Consider the following 19,166-nt stretch of genomic DNA (forward strand, 5'->3'; position numbering starts at 1 on the left):
AGATGGCTAATTTGCTACCTGACTCCATCATTGATTAATATTGTTCTTTAAAGCTCCCTGCATTAAATACATTATCACTAACTTAACTACTTTGTTTTCCCAGTGGTTAGCATCTCTAAATTATTTATTCTGTAAGGAATTTTTATTTTCATATGCTAACCACAGGACCAACCATTGTGCAATTGTCTTAATGATTCTTTAATAACTCAACAAGAACATTTAAGCTTGCTTTGCTAATGAGATTAGAATAACTCCACATGATAGTTATATACAACTCTACATTGATCTCATTAGTCTCTGGGAGAGAAATTAAAGATTATGGATACTGACCTGCTTTCCTAGAACATAATACAGAAAAAAAATATTATTTCTAGGCCAATGTAAGTTAAAAATCATATCCACAGATACAGAACATCTCAAAGGTCAACTCTGCAGCCAAAAGGTTGACATTACATTCATTCCAAACCAAAGATATAGACATTAAAACAACTTACGATTTGTAGTGGTTTTAGCTGCTCTTAATTTCCTGTAAAGTCTGAAGAGAAATAGAATAAGCAGTGAACAGACAAATAAATATATCTCAGAGAGAGAGAGAGAGAGGGAGAGAGAGAGAGAGAGAGAGAGAGAGAGAGAGAGAGAGAGAGAGAGAGAGGAAGGAGTATTTTAGTGGAGATGTTTATATTTTCCAACAATAAATGTAGATGTGCATATGAACGTAAGGTACATGGCATACTGTAATCTTTGTATTTGTCAGGATGGCAATCCTTTAGATTTAATTTCTAAATGTATATATTTTAAATGGTAAACTAGTTTATCATTTAATGTATAGCGTACATTGGTGTGACAGTCAGAATTTCACCAGAGCAAATAGAAGTACATTGGAGTAGATACCATATTGAGAAATATACATTGTTACTCAATCTGCATACCAAAGAAAAACATAATAGCATGCTCAACAACACTCATGTTGAAATCATTTCAATACATCTATATGACTCTTCATTTTAACAAATACAGGAGTTTACACAAATAAATGAATAGAAACCAATAAGAATAATGCAGGTAGAATGGATAGACTGCATCACCACTCTAGGTTATGTGTGTGGGGACTAACTACAGTGTGTGTGTGTTTGTCTGTCTGTATGTATGTATGTTTTAGCCAAGGTTATAACCACAGGTCCTCTTTTAGGATCTCAAAGAGGTGCAATGTTATAGTATTACCCAGCAACATATGGAGATTAAAAGAAGAGAGAACACCATACAAAATTAACTGGAAGCTGCTGGAACAATCTGGGCCATACCTCAATGGAAGCTGCACACTTTGCTTGGCAAAGAGGACAATGACTGCAAAAAATTTGCATGATCTAGATGCCTTCTTGAATTCAAATAGTGATGTTTTTAGCTGATGCCCTCATGACAGAAAATTTGCTTTGGAAATGTGGTCTTCTGTGTTTGCAGAATTCACATACACAAACTGACCCATTTCAGCTACAGCTGAAATAGTTCAAGGGGAGATAACTCTTCTTTTTTTCTCAAATGGTTTCTTATTTCAGTTTTTCCACCACCAAACTGACCAAGACTGTATATTTGCTTCCACTGGTAAAGAAGCTATGTGCTTCCAGGCAGTAGGTCAGATGAGTTGCCTATATTGCTAAGTGTAATAGTAAATGTGAAGCCAATGGTAACTTTCTGACTGGTTATATGCCATAACCAAGGATATACTACTCATATGTACATAAAATAATATATAATATACTATATATATATATCATCATCATTTAACGTCTGTTGTCTATGCTGGCATGGGTTGGACGGTTTGACCAGGGCTGGTAAGCTGAGGTGCTGCACCAGACTCTAGTCTGATTTGGCATGACTTCTATGACTGGAGGCTCTTCCTAACACCAACCACTTCAAGAGTGTAATGGGTGCTAGTGAGTGCCACTGGCATTGGTGCCAGTTGCAAGCACAGCATATTACCAAAGGTCTCAGTCATTTGTTATTGCTTCCATAAGGTCCAACACTCGAAAGATGCTGCTTGCATGCCACCGGCATGGGTGCTAGTTATGTAAAACTAACTCACAAAGAGTCATCAGTCTCGCAAGGCACTGTATAAGGCCCGGAGAGGAGACTAAGCAAATATCCAATCAGACTTGCTCGTTGTTATCCAATAGATAGAAAAACACAATATGCAGCTACAAGCAGATCATCTGTGCATGTTGTTCACCTTGGAATGGCAGAAATGTTTTTCTTGGATCTGAGAGACTACCATTAATTAATAAACATCCAACTATCTTATGGTTTTCAAAATAACTACAGAATATCCGTGGGTACTGTTGCTAGTAATGCTTCTCTTTTATCAGCTATAAGCTCTTTAAAATGTGTTAATAAAAAAGGTAACAAAAAGAAGGAAAAAGATTAATGTAAATTTTAAACTATTGAAATAACAACATAGCAACAGAATATTGTCTTGTTTTATGTATTTTATCAAAAAACACCTCCATTCAGTGGTCCAAATCACTTGACAACATATATCCCATGCCAATTTGGTTACATTTACTTACCTTCCATAGAATCTATTTTGGGGTGATGCCTGAGATTTCAATATTTTGTAATTTTCTTAACCATTTTAATAACAAATCCACCTAAGATTGCCTCTGGTTCTATGATATAAACTTCCCGTTTAAAGTAATCTAAATGAGATCTTTCATGTTAAACATCACTTTAATGATAACAAAGTTATTTTATTAAATTCTTTGTTAAGTTCAAACTTAATTGAAACAAAGGCCATTGTATTTCAACAGAAATAAGTTAAGAAAAGGCTTAAACATTATTTTAAAATATGAATGTCCTGTGGATCATAATTCTCTCTGTTTCAAATTTTGTCAATGCAATTTCATTAGCTGCAACCAAGGCATACTACCTGAATGCATAACTTACTGTTTCTGGAATTTCACTATATTTTGAACACTATCATTCAAATGTTATACAAAGTCTTAAGAGTCTGCACAAATAAAGTGAGCTCGCCAGTAAGCAGTCCAAGCCTTTTGTTGACCCAACCCAAGAGGGGCCTAACACAACACACTCATTTTGCAGCTTAAAGGTACTAATGTGTATAAAATATGTGAGCCAATTTAAAAAAAAAAAACAACTGTACTCCAATTCTCAAATAAATTTGACTCCCTTCCACAATATTACAATTTACTATTGGAAAGTCATCCTAAATTTCAATGTTACAAAACTTCTAAGCAATATTTTTCCTCATCTATGAATGTATTTTAACTTTCATCTTAGAACACAAAAGCTTCTTTGAATTGAAATCAATCCATATAAAATTTTCAAAAGTTTATACTTAGGAAATATTTAAAAAATGAGTTCATCAGTTTAAGAACTACCAACCTGCGACTACTTGTATAAAATAGAATCAGCATAATGATCAATATGAAAACCAACACCACAATGACCGCGATAAAAATTATGAAATTCTTTTCATTGTTGTCAACAATTACAGGTGGTTCAGATTCCTAGAAGAGCAAGAAATATCAATCAATAATGATTTTTTACAGAAAAATAAACATAAACATAAAAATCACATAAGAGTGATATCAATAATTAAACAATAATTTCTAACTGAGGCAGAGATTCAGCAATTTGTTGGATGGGGATTAGTTGATTAAACTGATCCTTGTACTTCATTGGTACTTAACTGATACTTTATTACATTGCCTCAATGTAATAAAGGTAGTTTGGACAAGATTTGACTTCAGAATGTAAAGAACCAATGCAAACACCACAAGGATTTTGTCTCTGACACTGTAATGATTTTGACAATCAACTGCCCTAACAAGAACAACAGAGGCAACAACAACAAAAACAACAGCAACAACCTGTAAAGATTACGACTGTGGTAATTGGTGCATTAGAGACTGCAAATGAATAAAAAAGACTGGAATGGAATCTCCTGCAGAGATTCTATGGAAGATTTGTCTCTTAGGAGCAGGGACGTTCATTAGAAGGGTTTTGAACATTTCATGTGGATATCTAAAATTACAGGTAGTAACATGCAACCTATGTAAATTCTACCAGGAATTAGATTCATTCTGAGTCAAAACGATAATAATAATTATGATGATTTCTTTTATTTGCCACCAGAGTGAATGATGAAGGGGACAATACAAAGACAGACATAAGGTGTGGGGGTTTACATATAAGGGAATGTAAAAAAAAAAATTAAAGGAAAAGTATACATGGTATACATTAAAAAAGGGAAATATACATAGTATATAGCACTAAGAAGAAGAAAGAATAAAAAAAAGAAAAGTGCAGTATGCAGTCCTTCTGTATCAGGAGGACCTCTAGGAATAATCAAGGAACCCCACCATCCAAGATCACCCTGAATACCAAGGACAAGTGCTCTTTCCCACTCCTTTCCTCCAACTCACTGGTCTACACTTTGAGCAGTACCATCCACTCTTGTAATTTTTCTAACTTTCACCCACCTTTTGATAAATTCACTTGAGGACAGCACCTCCCTCTCAACCCCCAATTTCCTTTTCAAGTGAAACTTGAAACAGTTGAGGGTTTTACCAAAGAAGAATGAATTTGTCCTCATTCCTTTCAGCCTCATCCACCAAACAACTGCTTTTGCTACAGCCAACAGGCAAAGGAAAAATGCCTTGACTGTCCAATTAAAAGTGGGCAGCAGGGCAATCATCACTATGGACTCAGACGACAGACAGATTCATCCCACACGACAGCAGTTGTTTGACATAACTCCACATGTCAGCAATGCCCAGACACTGAACGAGTGCATGAAGAATGGTTTTGTTGCTCTGTGTGCACCTCAGACAAGACCGTCTGACAGCACATCCATGCCTGTCGAGTTTATCTCAAACTAGTAGCCCACCCACTTCCTGGTAGTATTACCAGGCCCAAAACATCTGGAAATAGTCCCCGACCAGTTCATTTTCATCAATGCCTAGGGCCTCCCAATTTGTTTCAGTCATTAGACTGCAGCCATGCTAGGGCACCACTTTGAAAAATTTTTAGTTGAATGAGTTGATTCCGGTACTTATTCTTTTTGCTAAGCCTTGTACTTATTCTATTGGTCTCTTTTGCTGAACTGCAAAGTTACAGGCTTGTAAAGGAAAACTGCCTTGCCTGCCTGATTAAAGGATGGCAGCAGGGCAATCGTCACTATGGACTCAACCATGACAGTGTGAAACGTGTAACACAAAAGGTTAATGAGATCCTGAAGTATATTTCAGTGAAAGCTTTATCAGTAACAATTGACTTGATTAGATCCACTTCAATTTTAGTAGGTGAACTGGTTGGAAAAAAAGAGAGGAAATCAGGCAGACATGAGGAGCCATGGTAGAAGCAGAAAATCAAAGGTATTAAATTCTTGCTTAAACATCTGAGTCACATGGAAGAATGGTCCAAAAGGCAATTGAAACATACTAAAGAAAGTGTGAGGAAATATCTTGAAACAACACCATGTTGAAAAGAAAGGGTTCAAAACTGTTATTGAAACCCTAAAACAATGTATTCTGGAAAAAACATCAAAACAGGTTATTCACAAATAACCAATGGAAGTTTCTTAAGAGTTTAGGTGAAGACACAGGAGATGAATTATCTCCTGAAGCAGAGAAAACCTGCCAGTTTTGTGATAACACCTGGGGGCAAGAAGTTTCCCACAACCACAGTGCTGGGTGGATTAATTTCATGACATCTGAATTCCATCATCCTGAGGTTCCAGTGCAGGATCATGTATGCACAACAACAGAAAATATAATTAACATATGTATCAAAATTGCCAAACTAGAGAGCAGCAGGTGGAATCCAAGGCTAATGGCTCAAGTGGTTTAAGTCAACACACAAATGAACTGGTTTAGACAATCGCCTATAGAGTGGTGCAGTTCTAGAATGGTTTGTAGAGAGGAAAACAACATTGTTGATGAAGGATCAATCAAAGGAAAATGAGGTTGGTGATTACTGACTCGTTGCTTGTCTTAACCTTTTATGAAAATGTTAACAGGCATCCTTGAAAGGGAAAATATATACATTCCCTGTGGAAAATAATCTACTTCCAGTAAAACAAAAGGGATGCTCAAAAGAATCCAAGGGCACTAAGGACCAGCTTGTGATAGACAAGGTCAGAATGAAGAACTGAAAATCGTACCAAAAAAACTTGTGCATGGCCTGGATAGACTTTTAAAAAACTTACATGTTGCTGCATTCATGGATTCTGGAAACACTTGACATGTGTGGAGTAGCTGAGAACCTGCATGCACTGATCAAGAACAGCATGCCTAGTTGGAAAACATGTCTTTTCTGTAACAACCAGCACTTAGCCAATGTAACAATCAAAAAAGATATCTTCCAGTGAGATTATTGTTCACCTTTGCTATTTGTTACAGCCTTGATCCCCCTTCCTATAGTTCTAAGCAAAGTGAACATGCACGATGTGCTGAGGAAGAATTGACTTCATCTCAGCTACCTTCTCTTCATGGATGATTTAAAACTGTTTACAAAATCTGAGCATGAAATGGAGAAGCTGGTTGAGATTGTACAGATGTGCAGCAAAGAAATATGAATGGAATTGGGGATCTCAAAATGTGTGGTGCTCACTTTGTAATAGTGGGAAAGAGCAGAGTGTAAGGGCATAGAACTGCCAAATGGAGGGCAAATGGAAAACCTGGATGGTGATGGGTACCTTGGACATTATCTTGCACAGAGAAATGAAAGACAAGGTCACTACTACATATTTGAAGTGCTTCAAACTTTTCTTGGAGTCAAAACTCAATGCAATGAACCTTGTGACTGCTGTCAATGTAGCAGTCCACTATAGTGCACCCATTCTGAAATGGAAGCAAGCAGAGATTGACCAACTCGGTCACACTACCTGAAAGATGAAGACAATGCATGGTGCCTTCTATCCTAAGGTGAACTTACACAGCCTATACATGAAGTGATGAAAAGGTGAATATGGCCTGATTGGCATATGGGAGTGCATCAACAGTGAAAGAAAAAATGTGGCAGAGTATTTGGTAAACAGCAAACAAGACCTGCTACAGTATGTTGCTAATGCAGAATGATTTACCAACAATGGAGTGATAATGATAATAATAGTAATAATGATAAGAAAGGATAAAATGTCTGGTGTGTTGGGAAGCTGTAAAGATAAAAGTACACACAAATACTGCCCTACCTCAGTTTATAAGAGACATGAGTTTACACAGAAACTCTAGTGATAACATAGTAAATGAGGCAGTGGTTCAAGAAAGAAGTGGACAAGTAAAGAGAACCACGTAGTGATGCAGTGCTTCCTGGCAAGTGAACCCAAAGTAAGGAGTTACAGAAAACATGTTACCATTTTGTGTTTTAAAAAGGGAGGGGGTGAAGTAACAGAGCAGATAGGCTAATACTATTAGGAGAAAAAAATTGATGACAGAATTGGAGGCAGAAGAGATCACAAGAGAACTAAAAAAGAGAGAACAAGAAATAGAACATAGGTAATACAGTTCAAGCCAAAGAAGAGCCTATAAGGAAAAAATTAATAGCACCACTGATTAACATGGGAAAATTGACAACAGCAATTTAAGTGAGAAAGATCAGAAAATTTTAGATGAACTGAAGGAAGCAATTAGTAAAGAAGAAAGAAAAAGATTACCAGCATTAAAAGGTGTTAATAGAAGGAAATTATTTGATATTGCTAGGAAAGTAGATTCTGTTATCAGTCAGATACATACAAAAAATATAGATGACACTAACTTATTGGCATTGGCCTAGGAACTGAGGTGTGCAGGGGGTGCAAGCACATCAACTAAAATTTTTGTAGAGTGTAAAATCAAAATTTGCACCCCTACTTTTTCTTTGGTTTAAAAAACTGAGTAAAACATGATTTGTAAAAAGTAACTTGAATTAGGTTTCTTCTCAAAGAACAAAGAAGATAAATCAATAAATCAAAAAGCATGTCCTTATTTGTGAAACGTTTTGGGTTTGAGTTTGCATCCCCTAAGCAAATTTTGCTCCCAAGCCAGTGCTTATTGGTCTGTGCAAGAGGGGTAAAATTAGGAAAGAGCAGATGTGGGAAAACAGATTAGAAAATAAAGCGAAGACTTCAAGACAAGTTCTGAGTAGAATAGAAGCCTGGAAACAGGGCAAGTAAGGAAACACAAGATTTAAATCTTCTCTTGAGAAAAAATACTTAGTCAAAGAGAACAGATTTGGGATAGTCCTGAAAGCACTCAACAACATATTATAACAATAGCAGGTAAACCTTCCAGATATCAGAAAAGAATAGATAACAGATTGTTTGAGACAGGCAGAGGAGATTTTATTGCCAAATAAAAATAGTGTATAAGAAACTACTGAAGATGAGGTCCATACTGCAGAAGAAGCTAGAAAGTTCTGCAGTAATATTCGAGATAAGCCAGTCAATCATAATGGAGATGCAGTGTTGTTAAAGAAAGTGAGGGAAGAAGTAGTTAGAGAGAAGCAGCTAGATCTAAAACTAACCAGTGCATTAATGAGAAAAGTGTTAGGAAGAATGCAAAACTGGAAGGGCTCAGGACTAGATTTTGTTCAAGGATACTGGTTAGAGAAATTTAGTAGCTTACATGGGAGACTGAGGGAAGAACTTCAGGATTGCCTGAATGGCAAAGTTGTACCTAATTGGATGACTAGAAGGAGAAGAGTACTCCTAATAACAAAAAAAAGGGCTAGTAATATTTGACCAATCACTTGCTTAACATTGATGCGAAACCTATTTACAGGCATGCTCTCAGAAGCATTTACAAGCACTTTGACAGCCAGAATTTACTGCCAGAAGAACAGAAAGGTTGCAGGAAGCAGGCTAGAGGAACACATAATCTATTATACATAGACAAAGCAGTTCTACAAGAAGTGAAATCTAGAAATAAAAATTTAACAATAACACGGATATTAGTCATAAAAAGGGGACAGATAGTCAGCAGTGAAAGAATTCAATTACCAGATGGCCAGATATTAAAATCACTGAAAGAAAGAGCAAGTTATAAGTATCTAGAAGAGTTAGAATCTGACAGAGTACTAACTATAGAAATGAAGGTGAAAATTGAAGAGTACATCAGAAGGGTGAAGAAGTTAATGCAGTCAAAACTAAATGGCTCAAACCTGGTGAAAGCTGTAAGTACTTGGGCAGTATTACTACTTAGATATTCCAGTTGCTTTTATAGTTTGGACCAACTCTGAATTAGCAAATCTAGACAGAACTAGGAAAAAATTCAATATGAATGAAGGACTTCATCCAAGAGCAGGAGTAGCAAGGCTATATTTACCTAGAAAGGAAGGTGGTAAGGGTTTAATATCAATAGAAGACTGTGTGGAGTTAGCTAAAGTAAATATAGTCTCCTATGTAGGAAAGAGTGAGAAAATTTTATTAAGAGCTGCTAGAGTAAAAGTAAGTGTTAAGGAAACCAAAAAACTAAATGAGGTTAAAAACTAGAAAAAAGAAGCAACATAATCTGACAGGCAAAAGAAGGCTTTGCATGGTAGGTTTCCAAAGACAGTGTCAGAAAATAGAAATAGTGAGACATGATTGTGGTTGCAGAAAGGAAGGCTGAAAATGGAGACAGAAAGTTTGTTAGCAGTAAAACAAGATAAAAGCCAAGATAGATAAAAAAAACCTGGTAGATTTCCCATGTAGGGTATGTAAATCAAAATAGGAAAGTGTTACTCATATAGTAAATGAATGTAGCTTGCCTGCACAGAAAGAATACAGGAAAAGAAATGACAACCTAGGAAGAATAATCCATAGGGAGTTATATAGAAAGCTAGGATTTGACCATACTAATGTATGGTTATGAACATAAACTTAGTAAAGTGTTAGAAAATAGGATTTTAACATTCAGACTAACGGAGTAATAAAATCTAAAAGGTGTGAAGGTAGTGGTGGTGGTGGTGGTGTTAGTGTTGGTGACGGTGAAAATGTTGATGATGTTGATGATTGTTTCTACTTTCAGCACAAGACCTGAAATTTGGCAGGAAGAAAACTGTCAATTTGTATATCAACCCCATCACCTGGCTGGAAGTTTATTTTATCTCCCTTGGAAGGATAAAAGGCAGAGTTGATCTCAACAAGAGTTGAACTTTTTCTGACAATTCATAATTTCAATATATTAATATAAAAGATTAAATTATTATTAAACAAGATGTTACACAGAACTATTTAATGAAAAACCATATAATATTGTTAAATGAAACAATGTAAATCTATATATACTGGTGAAGAAGCTAATGAAGCATATAAAGTGATCTTTACACTAGTATATGTGATTATACCAGTTTGTAAATAACCAAATCAAGCATTAACATTGCTGAAGACAAGTATCTTTTAAAGAATAGATCTTATTTCCTGTGTTCCAAACAAAGCTTCTTGTTATCTATACGACCCCTGCATCCTGGTGAAAATATCTCCAATCTTTACAAGAGGAACACAAAACATTTACCATTCAAAATCTGAAATCAGTTTCCTACCTTAACTTTTTCTACTGAGAAACTTCGAAACTTCTCTGCATTTAAAACTGTTTGCATATCAAGGATTCTATATATTAATGAAAAAAAAATCAAACATGAATTTAGTAGTTTCTTCATTTCTACATATTTTCTACATAAAGCAAAGTAAAATTCATTATATACTTATTCATATGCTGGAACTTCGTATAAATATATAAGTATCTTTTTATTGTCTTAGAAGGAACAGTTTGCCTTTAAGAAACAACACATGCATTGGTTCTATTCCATTTCTTTACTCAACTAGAGATTCAATTAACCAATAAACTAATTGGTTTTTTGAGACATCGTACAGTCAGTCAATCAATCAGCTGGTTTGTCAAAATCTTTTCATCACCATTTTCCATCTCATCAAATTTGCTCCTTTCTCTCCAATGAGGTAGACCTGAATTTTATTGATGAGACTGCATATAGGGATTAAAGTCCTTGGTGAAATAGAACCAGCGTGTGTAGTTCTTATTAGCAAAATGACCCCCACCAAAAAATACAAACAACATCTGTTTCAATATACAATTTTGCATCATGAATCTTGCAAAAATGAAATAAAAGCATTTTATTTAATGACAACATTTTCAGTAATTCCAAGGCTCACCTTTACATATTTTTATTATTTTTGGAAGCAAATAAAAACAATATTTGATTGTCTTTACAGAACACAATGCTAAAATACATATGTTTAGTTTAAAAGTCTCATGAAATACCTTATTTGTGTTTTAACCTGCACTCTAAGAGTAAATAGTCAAGTATTTTACTACTCAGGTTTTGTGTAAATCTAATTCTCAAACACATATAACACACTTCTTTTGAAAAATAACATGAGATTTCACGAAAGTCTCTTCATTGTGGGTTTGCTAAGAGTCAGTTAAATCAAAGAATTTACACTCAGAATATCAGTCACCTCAAGTTCTTTAAGTACTTAAGGTAAATATAACATATAATTACTCAGTTATCTTTTATCTTTGCCTTTCTAATCTGTATTGTAAAACATGCAAAGTTACAATTACCAGCAAAATCTTAGAATACAGTAAGCTCACATTATGATACTTGATTCTCTACAATCACATTATAGTATATAATACTAGCCAAGATTGAAGTATGGCCTATCTCTCAAACTTTAAGTCAGTAAATTTCATGTCACATGTTTCTTCAAGGGGAGTTGGGTGTAACTACTCAACAAAATAGAGTTTTTCAATCACCAGCTTTTTTATTAGTGGTGAATTGTTCTAACCTTAAAACTGAGTTTCAAACTAAGAAGTATTTAGTGATTATAACCCAGAGAAACACCACACTAGTCTTTGATAAACTATAAAAAATAAACCGAAAAGCTTATATTTCATCCAATTGCCTAGTCCTATTCTCTAAGAGAATGAATAAGGCAATAAATTTTAAATTTGTCACTAATTAGTCCCAAAAGGCTTTTTTTTTTTTTTTGCAAAGAGTATATTTTCTTGTATTAGTTTGATCCAGAGGCATGGGCAATGCCCAAGGCCCTTGCAAAATATTCAGGACCACTAAGATTGGTGTGATTAATGTTCTTTTTCAGGAAATTTGAAGGAAAAAACGTACAAGGATGCAATTTAAGAGGGGTGGCATTCTGAAAGAACTAAATATAGGGATTAGTGCAAGGCAGGTAAATGGATGGGGGTGGTAAACACAATATGGGAGATGAAAGGATAAGAGGCAAATGCACTGGAAGCGCCACAGTATAAGTTGCATAAGACCAGCAATCTTCAAGAAACTGCAGCCAATGTAGTAGCAGGAGAAAAGACACAGGGAGGGGACAGCATGTTTGTGAGCCAGAGTAGTTGTGTGATGGTGAATAACTTCATGTCAATAGAGTCAAATGGCTTTTTTTGTTAGGATGTACATTAGAAATTATAGATAGCTATATTGACAGAATGTAGGAATTGCTTAATCACCACTTCACAATGTACATGGCCAATTCTCGGCATTTCATTCCACCTACCTGTGAATAGGTACAAAGCAAAGAGACAGATTACATCTGTAAACATTAAAAGCAGGGTTCAGACCATTATAATTATAGCTTGGTGAGTGATGAGTTCCATCACAGCACATTTTACATATACCAGATGAGACAGTCTTCAATAGGGCTCCTAACATTTATCGGGTTATACAACTCATGGCTACAGCTAAAAGGAAACAAATATAACTTGATATTATACACAAATTTTTAAATCTAAAAGAGCAAATGTTCAATATTTTACCTATTTTTATGCTGGACATTTTCTCAGATATATAGAAAAATGGTTGGAAAGTAGGCTTTAGTTTGAACAGAGACATGTTGTAAACTAAGAATACAAAGCTATGCCTGATACAAAAGTTCTATCCCTATATTTTGAATAATATGTTTATTAATTTTAAGACAAAAATAGAATACTAAAACTGTGACTCACTTTAGTAGCTCTTTAGGAGGAACTACCTTTTTAGTTGCATTATTAACTGCATATAAAACCAAACTTGTCCTACAATGATAAAATAAAATGAAAAATATATTCATAAAATGCAAAATAACAACATTACACACATACAGAAACCCAATCAATCAGGTAGATATCACCTTGTCAAACTAAGTTATTTACCCCCTTAAAATTGATCACAACATCGTAAGCTAACCATTTTTCTCTCTCCCTTCAAAATATTATGATTCCTCTTTTTGTTTTACTTTTTGTCTTTTCTTTCTTCCCCATTCTTTTTTCTAGTATCTAGAGACATCTCCAATTATAGATGAAGGGACAAGTTTCTAAGTTCTACAACACATAGAAGAGTCGAAAGGGCACACAAATCAAAACTTCTGTTAAATTACACACACACACACAAAACCATGACTATATGATTGAGAAGCAAGTTTCTTAACCACACAGACATGTGTGTATGTGTGTGTATGCATGTAAGTATGTATGCATGTATGTACAAAGGCAAGTCAAAAGTTTTGCAATATTTGCATACAGGTTAGTTTGTTAGGTGTTTCTATTGTATACCTGAAATAGTTCAAGCTGTGGAAGGTAATGCTGAGGTTGGTAGCATCATGGTAGTGCAGTGATGTGTTGTACATTGTTTCCCTCCACATGTGATCTGAATGTGCAATGAAGTCTAATTTAGGAATATATGCTTTGTATGTTCAAACTGGGCCAAAAACATTTGTTGCACAAAACGTGAAGGTGCAGTTGATCAGGGTACAGTAACCAGATGATTCAAGAACTCCAGCTCAGCAGCTTCAGTCAAAACGTCTAACCCTTGCCAGCATGGAAAGGAGACACTAAATGATGATGATAATGATGATGACATGATAAATCTATATATACATATATGTGCATATGTATGTATATTTATACAAACATATTAGTTCAGCATATATTTACATCAACTGCTTTAAACCATGCACTGTTTATTTATGTAAATTGTCCTCATTGCAAGGTCCATAAATTCAACAAAACTGGCATAGCTGGATGCAACTGTAAATTCCGTGAAGGATCAGAAGAATTTGCTGAAAGTGTATGCAGTTGATAGGAAGTTATAGTGGAAATGGTGGTGTAACCACCAAAACTGCTGCTTTTATACTATTATGGGAATGAAGTCTTGAACTAAGTTGGAAATATTTACATGAAGAGTATAATAAACCTATCAGATTCCTTGAAATTTGCACAGTGGCCTCTATTATCAATTCTGTGAGTGATAATGGCTATTTATATCAACCAGAAACCAAGTAGGTACAAATCTGCAGCAGATAGGTTTGCGTATATTTTCATCATCTGATTCAAAGCAAGTACACAGTGCATGTAAATTTACGCCAACCGATGTTATGAGGTTAATTAAAATGGTTTCTGCTTTGTTATGTGTTTTAATTCCATCTTTAATATTATATGAAGACTAAAAATCCTGAGGGAACACACGCACGCACACACACACACACACACACACATACACACACACAGAGCAGTAAAGCCATTATATAAAATAAGAAAATACCTGAGAGGATCAGGTTCACCTTGATCATTTTGGAGGACATCAAGTTTGCCAGGAACAATTTCATATTCATCTCCCACAACTGATTGAAGAAATCTAGAAACATATACACATACAAACATTAGAGATGGAAGTAGTATTAATGGCAAAAGCAATCTTTATACCCTACTAAACATGGATATATCATTAAAGCATTGAATATTGTGGTATTTGCCTTGAGAGGTCTTCTCATATAGATATACAATGCTAAAAGCACTTACATACAACCGAGCAGACAAGAACTTCCAGATCACATAATTTCAGAATTCTGTACTTCTGAATTCTGTACTTCAGAATTCTGAAGAGAAAAACCACTATTAAATAATTCAATAATGAAGAATTAAATCTATTCAAAAATATAGTCACTCGTCAGGTCTAAAATAAAATAAAAATAATAATAATAATAATAATAATAATAATAATAATAATAATAATAATAATAATAATAATAATAATAATAATAAAATCAATTTACATATCGTAACTTACAATAAATATCAAATAAATATATTTAAAAAATAACAAAAAAAAAATACTCATTTTAACAATAAATAAATAAATGATCGAAAAACATTAAACAATATTCCTTAAAATAAAATAACTTATCTTTTCGAAGAATTGCTGTTAAACTAAAATCTTAAACATAATATGCAGAACTTAGCGTTTATAAGAAATATATCGCATGAAAATACAGCATAAATAAAAAATTATGGAATAATGAGATAGAAATATGTATTTAAACCGTTAAGATGACATAATGTATTTTAGATGTGAGAATAAGAAAAAAATTTAGCTGTAGTATATCATTTACTTGAAGATTCTAAAGTCTAAATAACTTATATCTAAAATCCATAAAATACATTATATATAATATACATTAATGAAGCTAAATTACAATAATTTAATCTATTTTCATTAATTAATTTATTTATTTAATTATAAACATCTTATTCTAAATATGTAATATATCCTTTATAATCTCGTGCTAATTTATACACATTTTGATCTTATTCTAAATATGTAATTTATCCTTTATAAGAAGAAATAATATTATCAACATTATTAGTAGTAGAATAACCAACTCAAAATTATCACTAGAAAAAATGTTATTATATTTTTTATTATTTCTAAGGAATACCTTAATTATATTTAAAATCACTTTAATAATGTTTGTTTTAACTTTAACTCCATAAGGAATATTGAACCAAATTTTGTTCTTATTATTTATATTATTGCATTTATTTTACATATAAAATTTATTTATTTATTTTTTATATATTTATTTGATATTTATTGTAAATTACAATATGTAAATTGATTTTATTATCATTATTATTATTATTTTTATTTTTATTTAGACCTGATGAGTGACTATATTTTTGAATAAATTTAACTGTCGATTGATTTGATTATTAATCGAATTAATAATTGAACTGGTTTTATTACTTATCTATTTGAAAATATAGCCACGAAACGTGCGTAGTCATTCTTATACCATTTACTAGTTATTTTTTTATGTACTTTATAAGGTGTTTATGATATATTTATTTTCTAAAGGGTATGAATTACATTCTTCATTATTGAATTATTTAATAGTGGTTTTTCTCTAAATTATATGCAAATATTTTATATTGGGAAATTTGGTTTAGTTTTGCTAAATTGAATTTTTCCCTGTAAGTTTGGATTTTATTCCCTAAAATTATTATTATTATTATTATCATTATTATATATATATATATATATATATATATATATATATATATATATATATATATATACACATATAGAAAGCAAATATATTTTATTCTAAACGAGTGAAAATATAGGAAAAATAGAAGTTGAAAATGCACTGAGAATAGTTAAAATATGTTTAATTAAAATATTTGAAGCTTTAACTGGTTTCACAGTTTACACTGATTTTCAAAAAGTTCAAATAGAAAGACGTGGCTTATGTTGCAGCTGTCTTGCTTCTGACTAGTGTTTGAAGTTTGCCCTGTTATAAGGAGTTTATGGCTCAAAGTAGTATATGTTTTGAAAAGGATTTGATTCATAGAGGATAGTAACATGACTGGTCTTAGAAACTTTTGTAAGTTCCCTATGTTAGTCTCAAGCGACAATGTTTGGCATTGTAAGTTAAGATTGACACAGTTGACTGAACAAGTCCAAACAAACAATGCTCTGAATGTTTTCTGTCACATCATTAAGTTTATAAACCTTTTGTACATTTCCCACTATGACCATGCGTTAGTATCACGTGACAGTATATTTTGCATCTAAAAAGAGGGCCAACATGGTTGAGTGAACATGTTTAGTTATAATCTAGACAGACCTAATCTAATCTGTCTGGTGGGAGAGTGATAGGAATCATTTGTATATAGTCCAACTGGTTAAAGCTTCAAATATTTTAATAAAAAATATTTTTACTATTCTCAGTGCATTTTCAACTTCTATTTTTCCTATATATACATATATACATGCATACATATATATATATATAGTGTTTATATACATATATACATATAAATATGTATATGTGTGCACATACACAGACACACATTCAAACAATACTATATACAATGTAGTTCTGTATATATAGATGTAAGAAAAAACATCAGTGTCCTTACTTTATAAATTCTGGGTTTTGACTCCTAACTTGGTCAATTGGCTTTGCAAACACAATGTTGACCTCATTAGCTACAGATAAAATATGAATCTGTAAAAAGCAAAATATATACATTTCATTAGATATTATAACAAATGACAAGAAAATATATGCATCCCATGTAAAAACCAATCCTATCTCAGTAAACATTTAAGGATCTCTTATAATAATTTAGCCACTGGTCATTAGGGTCTGGCGATACATGTGTAAATTATATATGTAATGAATTCATAATAAAGGAGAATAGAGATTTATATCCAGTTTTATTTAGCAGCTAATTACTTCTTTTCATTTCTGCACCTACACATGTTTCTGCAAAATTTGCATTTTTATGTGCACTTATTGTTAGTTGCCACTTCTTTAGATCAGATAAAATCTAAATTAAATACAAATCAACCAAAAATACATGTGGCATTGTCATTGTTCCAAAAATAGCCTGAATTGTGACCTTTCAAAAGCAAGATGACTAACTGTCCAAAGAATTTTAGTATTCTGCAGTCATTGACCATCCTTAAATGGTGAGTGGTAGTACTAATGCTTAGTATCAAGTTCCCTGGAGTATGCTTTTTTACTGTTATTGTCATCCCTCACCCTAGTATTGCTACCTCTACTATTATTGTTGTTGATATTGTTAGTATAATGAGCTCTAAGTCTATTATTCAATTTGCTAATTTTATGATTAAATTAAATTAATTTAAATTTAAAGATATTGTTAATTTCATTCTCAAATTGTTCTGTAATTGCTAGAATAAGGTTAATTTATTGTGGAGTTTAATTACTCTCTCGACTTGCTATAGTTTACTTAATTTCAATTCCAATTTTAATAATACATATTTTGCAATTATTGACATTATGATACTTGAACAGGCATATTTATAAAATATACCATGTACCTTAAAGCAATCTTTCAGGCTCTGTTTATGTGTTATATATATTTTTTAAAGACAAGGATACTGGACAGTAAGAAAATAAAAAAAAACATGGAGAAGGTTTGTGCAAAAAGTGGAAGAAGAAAAAAGGAAATGAAATCAAGAACTAAGATCCTTGTCCTCCTTGATTATATAAGGCTCATTAAATGCAACTGGTTTACAATAAAATAACAGAAAATATGTCAAAATCTGAGAGACAGCAACTCAATCCAGATCAGGTGATGCCCTCCAATTTGATAAAAGAAACCTGCCTATGTGTCTGCATCTGCTAAAAATGTCAGTTCTCAAATTAAGCAGTGTATAGGAATTGTTGGATTGAAATAGAATATAAGATCTTTCTGCTACACATAAGCTGCATTTCTTAAATCCAGTAAAATATGGCTTGAATTTCTCCACTATTCTCCACTTAATTGAAAGTGGTGTGAAGCTGCTCTTCAAATTCCATACATTGTTAGCCAACTTAGTTGCATTACTTTTATCAATGTGCTGGAAATAAGATAGGTGGTTTGCACAACACCTCTTGAATTTTCCCTCACATAGCCTGATGTAATTCTTCTTTTCAGCTGATTTGTCATGGAGCTTAGCTGTAACTTCAGCTTTGTATATGACAGAATTTATCATACATGCCTGGTCAAGCAGAGAAACTTCAAGATCTTCACAGTTACAAATGAGATGGATTTCTTGGTGGTTAATGGAAGTTATAATGTTCTTTATATTGGGGCAGCAGCTGTATGATATTTTTATTGAGTATCTGTTAATAATTTGCCTCTATGAGTTATCGGAAAATATTTATCTAAAAGAGACAGGAATTTCTTGCTTATGTTATGCGCTTTTTTATTGTATTCTATGACCCATCATAACGTTTTATTTAGATTATATTCTCCCTTAGCATTAAGGGAGAAAGGAGGAGCAAACCAAATTATTTTCCTAGGTCTATTTTTTGGTCTATCTTTATGATTCATATTTTTACTTAAAGAGCTGTAACACATTTTATCTTTGAA

At 33.0% G+C, this 19,166-nt stretch overlaps 1 protein-coding gene across 9 annotated transcripts in view; it reads right to left on the bottom strand.

Moving 5' to 3' along the window:
• The window catches only part of LOC106877917 (cadherin-87A), a 222,610-nt gene that overhangs the window by 16,648 nt on the left and 186,796 nt on the right, over positions 1–19,166 (bottom strand). For all 9 annotated transcript variants that reach the window (XR_016240751.1, XR_016240750.1, XM_089347726.1 and 6 more), the window contains 6 exons: positions 17,199–17,287; positions 14,539–14,631; positions 12,966–13,034; positions 10,516–10,582; positions 3,397–3,521; positions 495–535 (listed from right to left, as the gene is read on the bottom strand). Coding sequence is in view for 7 of the 9 variants with exons in the window: in XM_089347726.1 (XP_089203852.1) it covers positions 495–535; positions 3,397–3,521; positions 10,516–10,582; positions 12,966–13,034; positions 14,539–14,631; positions 17,199–17,287 (484 nt within the window). In the remaining 2 variants the exon portion in view is untranslated. The remainder of the gene's footprint in view (positions 1–494; positions 536–3,396; positions 3,522–10,515; positions 10,583–12,965; positions 13,035–14,538; positions 14,632–17,198; positions 17,288–19,166) is intronic.

This window comes from Octopus bimaculoides, chromosome 2 (assembly GCF_046866305.1).
Source record: "Octopus bimaculoides isolate indiv1 chromosome 2, ASM4686630v1, whole genome shotgun sequence".
NCBI lineage: Eukaryota > Metazoa > Mollusca > Cephalopoda > Octopoda > Octopodidae > Octopus > Octopus bimaculoides.